The following is a 12,183-nucleotide window of genomic DNA, read 5'->3' as shown; positions in this document are numbered from 1 at the left end:
TATATAAAATCGCTTAATTAAAGTACAAATGTAAGAATATGACATTTCTATCTGTCGTTTCTATCAAGTGTTCATGAACTACTGATTTGTTAAGTGTTAGATATGGGTTTTTAATGTTTTTATTCAAAGTTATAAAGACTTATGGATAGAGATTCACAATATATCAGTACATTCTTGGTTATCGGCTGGTGTTTGTGATATTTAATTTATGTTAGCTGACACACATTTAATTGTAAATGACCGTTTTCGCCTGTTTCAGAGCTTGCTGTATTAAAACTGTGATGTATCCTACCGCTTACTTAGAGGCAGCACTAGATGACAGCGAAGATTGAACCCTTTAAAAGCTGTGTGTACATTATGTGCAGTTTATTGCTTTTTGATTTGGGTTTGTTTCGTTGTCTTTACCAGATAGCTGAGGGCGCTAGCCAACTGTTTGGCCACCTGGAACTTCCATGCAGTGCTGAGAGGTTCAGTCTGTCTGCGCATGAACAGATCCAGTGGACCATATTGAACAAACTCCTCCACCATGATATCTACACAGAGAGAGAGAGAGAGAGAGAGAGAGAGAGAGAGAGAGAGAGAGAGCGAGAGAGTCTGTTGTAAACAAGCTCAGCTATTAAATTATCTTTCTCTCTGACAAACACGGTTCCTCCTCACCCTCACACATGCAAATTCTCTTGTGCAAACACGCAGACACACCCATCGTGTGCACATGGACTGTTGTCCCCTGGCTATTTACATTTGCTGCTCAGTAGAGCATCAACTGTGGTTCGCTATATAAAAACTTTACCAGCAGTCTTTACTCAATCATATGCTCTGTGTTTGTTATCAGACGATTCATTTTTGCCATCCCCACACAAAAATAACAATCCTAAAACATTTGCATGTCAAAGAACTGTCGAACAACAACGTAATCCTGTTCAGCTCTTTTCTGTATGCAGATTTTCTTGTTTTACACTTAACATTCACCCTCCATTTCTCATTGGGGAAAAACACTGCAAGTGAGCCCGATCTACACGGTCAGGTGAAGAAAGACAGTGTCTTTAGTTCTCTTTTTAAGAAATAAGTTACTTTTGCACCAGTTCCTATAATTGCTGGACACAATTCAATAGGCCAAATAAAAAAGAATGACCTATTTCTCATTCATGGCATGCAAAGCTAGAACAAAAGAGAACAAAATGGAATAGTTGTAGGATCTTGCGCAGTCAATAAATTTCAATCAGGAAATAGTTGTGAATTACTAAGGTAAACGACTGTTTTCCAGTGTTAAACACAAGAGAAAGAACTTGTGTGCTTCAATGGAAGCAAATAAATCTGACCTTTCTACAAAAAAAAATAACATGGTCAATGTCTCAAATTTGACTATTTGAATGGTGACCTAGATATAATGAAGAATCATAAATCACTCTTTACATCATAAAAAAATCTAAAGAATTTCTTTAAAATTTTTCAAAATCCAAAAATTTTCAATTTGTTTTTGAATCAATGGCCTCAGGTTTTTGAACCCTACTGTACTTTCATCAACATCACTGTATACAGCAATCATTAGATACAGCATGAATCACATTATGTGACTAGACTGGCTACACCCTCGACACAATTGTGTTATGCACTTACTTTCCTGGTGACGGACACACACTCCATAGAGCAGGGCGATGTGTTTATGAGAGATTTGGCGCATCATACTGGCTGTCTCAAAAAGGCCTGAGAAAAGATACAGAAGGACATACTTTTAATGTCTGAAGAGTACCACGTATGTCACCATGTATGACAGAATCATACTCCAATCAAGTATATGTGTCTGGTTTCCAGTAACAAATATCTAAAAGAAGATAAATGTATCTGCCTACCAAAACCGCACAAGATATTATGGATTGTTTTCAGAGAATTTATCTTGAATATACAGTATGTGTATATAGTCTTGGTGAACTGGCAGATTTTTTTCATGTGATTTCAATATAACAAATAAAAAAACAAATCAGCAAATAGAACATGAAAAATTAGTCATGATTAGGGATGGAATCATAAGGAATTTAATGATCTCAGTTCCAATTCTTCTAAACGATTCCGGTTCCTTGACAATTCCAGAAATGATTCCATTAGTGATTCTTTTAGTACTTTTAAGGATTAAATATTTGGAAATAAGAGATGCAATTCTTCTTGCATTTACTGCCCTCTGAAGTCTGTTGCAACCTAACCCTTACCCTAAAACCAACCTCTAACCCTCACTCTACCTCTAAAGCCACCCATACCTCAACTTTAATTTTTTTGCAGAACAACATGTAGTTACACAGTAAATACGTTTTGTTGTATGCATTTTAATGTTAGTACATAGTAGTGACAGACACCTAATATAAAGTGTAACCTAAATCAGGAATACATCTAAAACAATTATTTTGGCAAGTTTTCAGAATTTTTAGACGCATACATGTAGTAAAATAATTCATCTCAACTATACTTTATATGCAAATTCTAAACAAGCAAGAAATGTGACAGTATATTTCATGAATTCATTTATTATTTGATAAAATTGCAGTTATTATAAAAAAAACTCATTTTTTTTTTTTCAAAACTCAGGCTACAATATGTAGTACATTTAACTACATATTGTCATATAAACAGTAGTCAGTAACACGGTCTGAAGTACAACATAAAATAACAGCAACTGTTCCAGAGACGGTTGTGTTATGTAGTCTTATGTTGTACTTCAGGCTTGTGATACTTCAACAGTTCTTAGTTCTTATTACAGAGTTGGACATTAATAACTTGCACATCAGTATAAAAATAATTTAGTAACCACTTCGACTGAAGTGTTTTTGATCCACTAAAAAGAACCGGATCATAAGAGTTATTTGTTCGGGAATCAAAATTCACTGGTAATGCTGTAGAGTATTTTAGAATAGTGTTCCATCTGCATCGGCAGAAAATTGCACGTACAGGAACTGCTAACGGAACCGATAATCATGAAAATCATACAGTTATGGTATTTTTTCAAAAATTGACCGGTTCTCGATATCCATTCCTATTCATGATTGACCCCCTTACATTTGTCCAAGTTTTCCATGTATTCCCACATGTATAACTCACCAAAGAGATATCTCTGTGTCCAGATCCCAGCACTTTCAACACCACCTTCATCTCCTGCGTGTATCCTCCCATTTCATCGTCATCCTCACTCTTTAGCTTTAGAATACCTACATAAATGTTGGTTCTCGTCCCCCGTCCCAAATGCTCACCCTGAACAAAACCACAATGACAGAAATATTCACACAAAGGTGACATAAGCAGGCATTTGACAGATGACTGTGAATGCTTATAGTAGATTTTGACAATGTCTGCTTTTCATTTCATATTTTAAATGCTGTCAGTATACAATATTTGGTTCAAATTCACTCAGTTATTTAGTGAAAATATTCAGATCAGTTTGTCACCTGTACAATCTCCTCCTTAAGGATGCGGTGGAAACTCAGCTGGCTGACTTGAGGTTGTCTCTGGGGGACGGGTTCTCGGTTTGTGGTCATCACCAATAGGTTGGATATTTCTGAAGGATAAAAAGACAATTTTAATTGGTGGGAAATATATGATCAGGTTTGTCTCAAGGACCTACATCTACATAAAAAAAAAAACACATCTTCATACCATCTGAGTATATCAAAATGTAGACTCTCAAAAACACGTTTTGAAAATGTGTGATTCTCATGATCCTAAAAACCTTTTTGATTGATTCTTGGCTGAAATTATTTCTGAAGACAAATACTGTATATTTTGTGCCAACATATGAATCTTTCTGAAACCATTAAATGAAACCATTTAAATGCTAATCTTCTACAGATATATATAATTATTATTATTTGAATTTTTTTTTCAAATGGATTATGTGGGCCGAATAGCAAGCGAAAGCAGCCAACAAGTGCACAGCATATATGGGAATTACTTTTATACTTTAAAATGGCATACCAGGAAGATACAACTAATAAAGTTGGTTGAGCAAATGCCCAGAATGTGTAGAGCTGTAATCTAGGTGAAGGGTACTTTTACTTTTGATAAATTCATAATATGCATTATTCCATAGTTTTGATCACCTTTATCATTCAAAAATATGGAAAAAGTAATAATAAAAAAGTAGTTATGTCCAAACTTTTTAAGGTGGTCGTGTATAAGCATTTGTATGTATAAAACAACTGCTAATTACGTAATCTTACCAAATTATTTAGGAGTTGTAAAAATACATAAATATAAATACAGAACATGTTCGTGTGTGTAAAGGATAACTACCCCCACTTAAACAAAGAGCGAGGAAGAGGAAGTTGTGCAGTGACACAAGAGTGCACGGTTATCCAAAACACACCACATGCTATACTAAAACATTAAACGTGTGGGTACACGTGTCCGGGTACATTCAGTGTATTTGTAAGCGTCTTTGTGTGTGTTAGCGTGTTCATTCTTCAGCAATCAGCTGGTCGTTTTGTCTACTTGTTGACATCATCTTGATCCAAACCTACACAGCTCTGTTTATATGAGTGCAAGTAGGATAAAGAGATCAAAAGATGTGAACAACGGAAACCCACATTTACTACATTTCCTGCCTGTCACTGATGTCTCAGCATGTACTCTCAGAAGAGCACATGAAAACAAGACAAGATAACGTCTTATATCAAGTCTGATATTCAATAACTGGGCATTTTTCGCAGCCAAATCATACCTGATGTTTAAGTAGTTTCTGAAGTGTAACTATTTATGTAATATGCTGATTCAACATGCAAAGTTTCATTCAGAGTCCAAATATAAAAGGAATAGCTCACAAAACATGACACTGACAGTCTCAGTCACCCTTCATTTCATCGTTATGGTGACGAAGAGTCGGTCAATCCCGGACATTTTATCTAATATCTCCCTTTGTGTTCCATGGACGAATTATAATAATCCGGGTTTGGAACATGGAAGTTGAAAGAGTAAATTATGACAGAAATGTCATTTTTTGGTAAACCATTCTTTTAACACGTGCCAAACCCCAACATATGACTTTGATGAGTAAATAAAATTGTAAAACAAAATGACTTGCCCATTGACACTAATCTTTTTAGGAACAGCAACGTAATACATTGTTTGTATCGAATTATAAGAATGATAGTCTGACCCTCAACGTGAGAGATTCAAATCAAAGCCATTCAAATAGTGTACCGGTACTCATGCGAGTGACACAAATCACCTGCACCGTTTGTCATACTTGCATATGCAAGTGACAAACAGCTAAATAATCCCATTGTAAAAGTGACAGAAATAGGTCTATTTTTAATTTAAAAAATAAGGCAATACTGTTTTATGACCTTATGGCTGAATTCTCTTAAATCATCCGCCACTGGCAGGTAGAACAAAAAAAAAAAAAGTTTATTTTGGACCCTGATTTCACAGCAGTAAACAGATATTCATTCATCTCTCTTATGGCCATTTAGGCTGGTCAGATCCAACTGATGATTTGGCTGGATAAAGCTTCCGTTTGTGAAATCCGAGACTGCACAGCTATTTGCTGCCAGTTTCACAGCTGCCCAAAGTCATGCAAGGATATGGTTGTGTGCATGTGCTCAAATCTTACTTCTCTAAAGAGGACTGTGACCAGAAAAAAGCTGGTCACTATAATGCAAATTCCTCTTTCACCTCAAAAAGTCAAAACATTTAGTGTTTAACTGTCTCGTTTCTAGATTTACATACTTCTGAGATACATGTTCTGAGTCCTTACATGTCACGGAGTGAGATAAGGAGGCATAAAATGCAAACTTGAGGTGACAGAAACAGTCTGGAAATGACAAAGAAAGTAGCAGTGGAAAATGTGGCAGCGGAAATGTTCAGCAGTTTGGTTTGTGCAATTCCAAATGCAACTAAATCTAGGAGTGAAACTCTTATTGTGCTATAGAGCAGTCATGTGACAGAGTTTTATACAACATTTACACAAATCAGCTCAAAGGAATGTTTATTTGCTCAACGAATGAACCAATCCACTACCTCAGAGAAAAGGCGAGACTTGAAATTCTTGTACACAGTTCTGCATTCATGTAAACTGATGAGTTTGATATAATTGATTACTGTATTTCATATAAATTTGAATTTGACGCACTTGGGTATTTATTCATGGCAATGTATGTTCCAGGTATATACATTTTTGTTGTAATACGTGTAAATTTTTATTTATTGTCCCTAAATTGCATATGCTTCAAGTTTTGTTAGCACATTGCAGTTGATGAACTAGCAGCCAAATCAATATATGAGGAAGACTTTGAGGAAGAATAACAGAAAAACTGTAAAAGATCTATGAAAAGTTGTACTGTTCTACCAATCAGCAAATAAACCATATACTGTTTTAAAGGGACAGATTACTGTAAAATCACCCTTGGGCTGTTTTTATATTTTTCCAAGTGACATTAGTATTTGTATTTAAATTTACATACACATACACATACACATACACACATACACACACATACACACACACATACACACACATACATACACACACACACACACACACACACACACAAACAATTGATTTTAAAACAATTTACAACGCCAGCTCAGAATAACTGATATACTGTCTCTTATTTGTCATTTTTTATAAATGTTTAGCTCTATATTTACTGAATAACAGTCTGATCTGTCAATACAGTTAGAAAATTAATGTGCTGAACAAAAATTATGGCATGAGTATTATTTTGAATAACAGATGCTACACGTATCAAATACAGGTGATGACAACGAAGGCTAATAAACGTGTCAACTGGAAATTCTATACCAAACTTGACAAGCCCTGAAACAAACCCCAAACTTTACATCTTAATTCTCAGAATTGTTCTAGGATTCAACCATTCCACATGAGAAAAAACACAGAGACCTATTGAGTGTGCAGCAGTGCACAGTTGAACATTGGAAATTCCTGGCCTTTCAGACAGTAGCTTTCAGTAAAATTGGAGCAATGACCAATGCACTTGTGTTTTCCGTTTAACTTTAAGTCATATCAAAAGAAAAAGTTTATTCAGAGTGTATTTAATCCATTAATGGCACTAAAGAATTACACTTCATAGGACTTTTCTAGAGAAAATTCGATCCTCATAAACTGTGTTCTAAATTTATTTAAAATGAAAGTAAACACAGGACCAATTTCAGCTTTTTGTCAGATTACAAACAAAAATCACTTCACATACAATTGGGTGATGGACAGATGGATGAAGTGTTTGGTTGGTATGGATGGATGATTAGGTGATTGACAGATGGATGCTATGCTTGATTGGTATGGATGGGTGATTGAGAGACGGACAGATAGATGCCATGTTTAGTTGGAATGGATGGATGATTGGGTGACAGACAGATGGATTATGTTTTTGGTTGATGTGGATGCATGATTGGGTAACGAATGGATGGATGTTTTGTTTGATTGGTATGGATGGATGATTGGGTGATTGACAGATGGATGCTGTGTTTGTTGATGTGGATGTATGATCGGGTAACGGATAGATGGATGGATGGATGGATGTTGTGTTTGATTGGTACGGATGGATGATTGGGTGACTGACAGATGGATGCTGTGTTTGTTGATGTGGATGTATGATCGGGTAACGGATAGATGGATGGATGGATGGATGGATGGATGGATGGATGGATGTTGTGTTTGATTGGTATGGAAAGATGATTGGGTCATGGACGGATGGATGGTGTGTTTGGTTGGTGTGGGATATAGTGATAGACAAAAAGTGCAGTGTTTGATTGGGTGGTGGACGGATGGATGAATGGATAGAATGAGTCGTTTGATAGGGATGGATGCATGGAATGATTCGTTTGATTGGAATGGATGGATGGATGGCATAGTGATAGCATATGGATGGATGGACTGAGCTATAATGATCAGGGATACCACTTATCTGCAACTCTAACTGTTATTGAATGATGAATAAAAGTTGTTCTATTGCATGACTGACAGAGCTGAACAAGAATGAGCAAAGACTAGTGTTGGTACCTCTGGGTTGTGGTGGGCAGCAGCGGCGCAGCTGGAAGCGCAAGTTTTCTGTACGCAGGTTCTGGCCCTGCAGGTGCTCCAGGAGCTCCTTCAGAGTAGCCCTGAATGTCTCTGTTCCAAACAATCTGTAGCCCTGAGGGCTTGCTTCAATCTGAAAGTTCTTATACTGAGGAACAGGTCTTGACTCACACAGGTCCAACTGAAGGACAAAGAGAAAAGGAAAATAAAATGGTCAAACAAAAAATAAATAAAGAGAAGGAAAGCAAGAAAAGAACAGTGAGGGTAGAGAAGAGGATTTGTTAAACAAATCAGATGAACAGAGCATGCTAGGTGACCGTAAGCTGAGATAAGTGTAAGTTTGCTCCTAGCTGACAGGGAAGTATTTGGTTACTGTAGAAATACATAAATGGTGCTGATAATATGTAAAATGTACAAGAAACCTAGCACAAGAGTTCTATTTGCATAAGGGATTTTCTCTTTATAAAAAGAGAATTGGAAGATGGAACAGAGGAAACAGAACTTCAGTATCCTAAAAGCAAGCCTACAGCCTGTTCATATTGCTGATGAAATGTCCAGTATGTCACAGCTCTGATGTTGTGGTTTGTGTTCTTAGTGAATAATAAATGCCAAAGCAGAGGAAATTATCTGAAACTGGATGCATTTCTGGAAAGATAAATCCACTAAGCTTCTCACAAAATGTACCAGCATTAATCCAGGCACTAGAGTGTCATTACGTGTTGAGAAAAGATGTACAAAAGAAGCACATCTTCTCAATTTTGTAAAGAGTGTAACAAGCTGATCTGGTGATCCAAGGCTAGTTCTGTCCAGGGAAAACTAGTTTTACAACTGTACAAATTAATATTGTGATTTGATTTATGTACCTCCATGCATACAACGGTCATGATAATGTAGTTGTAGTCTGTGCAGCTCCAGCGCAGAACATAGGTTCCTTCTTCATTTCCCTCTAGGCGGAGTTTATGAATAGCATACTCAGTGCTGTAAAGAGATAAAGATAAAAATGGTCTCAAAAAGACTTTCCAGCATACAGAAGTTATGGTATAAACTAATAATTAAAGCAATAAGCCATGTGAGAATGTGCTTTACAGCCGGAACTATAACCTTTTTATACAACCGTATTTAATCATATTAATGCCAATCTTACAAATGTTGCCCCAATAACATTACCACAGTATCTTAAAAATAATCAGTATTTTTTAATCAACTTTATTAATAATAAATTAGGCAGCACTTATAACAAAGATACAGTATGTCTTAAAATAATTTGTGTGGTAATGACTTCAAACAAAAACAAAAACAAAGTCCAAAACTGGAATTTTTCTGATATGGTCATACCAGATGGGGCCATGACAGCCATTTTCTAAATTCTGGACCACCGATGAAGGTGCAACTTCTGTGCAAAGGTAATGATGGGCATCTACAGTCAGTCGGAAGTAACCATCCACCAGTGCAGCAAAAGACAGAGCTGCATTACGGTAAAACAGATCCAACTCCTGCAGAGACAAGGAGAGCAATACATTTTAGGATAGATGTTAAAATTTAACCGTTCCTTCAATCTGTTTTATCCAATGAAATGTATGATTATTCACATAAGGTAAGCCATATGACTTATTCATTATATAATGAGCATGAATCATCATCTTTTCATTAAGTGTTTAAAAGTATAGCAAAAGTTTGTCTCATTAAAACCTCAAGATGACAAAAAGTACCATGGTTTTATTGTCTTGTCTGTAAACTGTGACGCAAGACTCCTTAATGACGATGTGGGTGATTTCATTAAAGTCTGAGAAAAGTATCCAGCCATTGTTGCCGTCTTTCTTCTTGTCATTCTTCTGCTTGCTGTCTGTCTTGTTCTTTTTAGATTTGCTTTTGTCTTTCACAATCAGAAGATTCTATTGAAAAAAAAAAAAGAAGTTGGTAATAACCCTTAAAACAAACTCAGGCACAAAACGACTGAAATGTTTTTTTTTATAGGGCACATTCCGTGAACACATCACACTTTGGTGTCCCATAGCTATTTTTAAAGCATGTGAGTCACATAACCCATGTTTTAGTTGTAGGAACTAATATATATACACACAGTATATATATTGCATATATATACACACATATACATATATGTGTGTGTGTGTGTGTGTGTGTGTGTGTGTGTGTGTGTGTGTGTGCGTGTATTTATCACTTTGTGGGGACCAAATGTCCCCATAAGGATAGTAAAACCCGAAATTTTTGACCTTGTGGGGACATTTTGTCGGTCCCCATGAGGAAAACAGCTTATAAATCATACTAAATTATGTTTTTTGAAAATGTAAAAATGCAGAAAGTTTTCAGTGAGGGTTAGGTTTAGGGGTAGGGTTAGGTTTAGGGGATAGAATATAAAGTTTGTACAGTATAAAAACCATTATGTCTATGGAAAGTCCCCATAAAACATGGAAACACAACTGTGTGTGTGTGTGTGTGTGTGTGTGTGTGTGTGTGTGTGTGTGTGTGTGTGTGTGTGTTGCCTGTTGCACCTGACTTGACCTTCTGAACGGTCCCCAAAAAAATATTATTTGGTAATTTTATAAAGTGTCTTTAATATTGATGTTTATTTATTTATAAAAAAAAAAAATTGAATTTATAATAATAATTGACCAATGGCAATTTACACATATTAGAATCAAACTTTTGGTAACAGCATTCCAAAACTATTTTCATTAGAAAATAACTACAGTAAAACAACTCAGAATATTTTGTTTGAGTTGATGAGCAACATTTTCTGAAGGTTAAGAACCTCTTTTCACTTACCACTTGTTTAGGTCCTATTTTTGTACGCTAGTTATGGAAATGCCAAATACATTATGTTGTCCGTGTAGGTAGGTCTCTGTCCAAAACCTCCAAGATCACACAATCTAAAGCCCTAAACTCACCGGTAGGAGCTTTCTCCTCCAAGAGATCCCAGTGGTTCCAGATACTTGCACCTCATAGCCCAATCCATCATCTAATATGTGAAGTGAGTGGGCTGGAGATCCCTCATTCTCCCCTGATACTTTCAGCCTCTTGGGGACTACAGTCTCTCGGCCCATGCCTTGGGTCAGAGTTTCAAGAGTGGACAGATACTTGACCTTCAGGTCATAAAGGGATATGTTGCTGTCCTGGATGGTTTTGCTGTTGAATTCGTTCAGGAAGTTCTTGAAAACATTGTTGATGCGCATGCGTGTGAGGAAGTTACGCTGTTTAATGGTGCGGTTCAAACTGTCAGGAATGAAGCGCTTGTAGCTGCAGATGAAGTGAGAGAGAGAAACAGAAATTCAGGACTATATGGAATGTGAATTGTAGGGATGGTAGGCTTACAATTTTTAAGACACCAATGGTGAAACTTCCTTCAAGTACTCATCAACACCGACACCAGTACCAGTTTTTAAGTAACAGGTTCCTCTTAAAAGATCTCATCATTTACTCACACTCATGCCATCCCAGTAATGTATGACTTTCTACTGCAGAACACAAATTAAGATTTTTGAAGAATATCTCAGAAGGTCCTTACAATACAAGTAAAATAGGCATAAAAAGGAATAAAAGGTAATCTATTTGCTTAACCCCAGTGGTTTAATCCATGTCTTCTGAAGCGAACCAATCAGTTTTGGGTGAGAACAGACCAAAATGTAACTCCTTTTTCCACTTTAAATCTTGACATCAGTAGTCTATTTGGCAATCATGATAACAAGCTTGATTATTCTTCCTAGTTCTTGATGCATACGCAGAGCGCTAGAAAGTGTAATCGATCTTAAAATCAGGATTGTGCCAAGAGACTGCATTGGCAAGAAGTACAGTCATCAGTGAGTTACATTTTGGTCTGTTGTCACCCTAAATCGATTAGATCGCTTCAGAAGGCATGGATTTAACCAGTCAAATGGATTACTTTTATGCTGTCTTTGTCCTTTTTGGAGCTTCAAAGATGTGGTCACCATTCACTTGCTTTTTATGGACCAACAGAATGTAGATATTCTTCTAAAAATCGAAAAAGTCATATACATCTGGGATGGCATGAGGGTAATTGATGAGTGAATTTTCAATTTAGGGTGAGCTATTCCTTTAAAAGGCCAAAGTATAATTCAGATCGAATCGCGCACAGTATTCGTGTTGCAAATTTCATCATCAGCACAGTTTGCATGGACTGTCCATGT

At 36.4% G+C, this 12,183-nt stretch overlaps 1 protein-coding gene across 1 annotated transcript in view; it reads right to left on the bottom strand.

Moving 5' to 3' along the window:
• Positions 1–12,183, bottom strand: part of LOC127654094 (tyrosine-protein kinase JAK1) — a 45,184-nt gene that overhangs the window by 14,666 nt on the left and 18,335 nt on the right. Inside the window, exons 6-14 of the mRNA XM_052141083.1 lie at positions 10,927–11,275; positions 9,730–9,912; positions 9,356–9,513; positions 8,884–8,998; positions 8,003–8,201; positions 3,432–3,541; positions 3,084–3,237; positions 1,618–1,704; positions 406–533 (exon numbers count right to left, since the gene is read on the bottom strand). Of these exons, the coding sequence (XP_051997043.1) occupies positions 406–533; positions 1,618–1,704; positions 3,084–3,237; positions 3,432–3,541; positions 8,003–8,201; positions 8,884–8,998; positions 9,356–9,513; positions 9,730–9,912; positions 10,927–11,275 (1,483 nt within the window). The remainder of the gene's footprint in view (positions 1–405; positions 534–1,617; positions 1,705–3,083; positions 3,238–3,431; positions 3,542–8,002; positions 8,202–8,883; positions 8,999–9,355; positions 9,514–9,729; positions 9,913–10,926; positions 11,276–12,183) is intronic.

Source organism: Xyrauchen texanus, chromosome 13 (assembly GCF_025860055.1).
Source record: "Xyrauchen texanus isolate HMW12.3.18 chromosome 13, RBS_HiC_50CHRs, whole genome shotgun sequence".
NCBI classification, from domain to species: Eukaryota; Metazoa; Chordata; class Actinopteri; order Cypriniformes; family Catostomidae; genus Xyrauchen; species Xyrauchen texanus.
The sequence above is the reverse complement of the archived record's forward strand: the minus strand, read 5'-3'. Positions and strand labels throughout refer to the sequence as shown.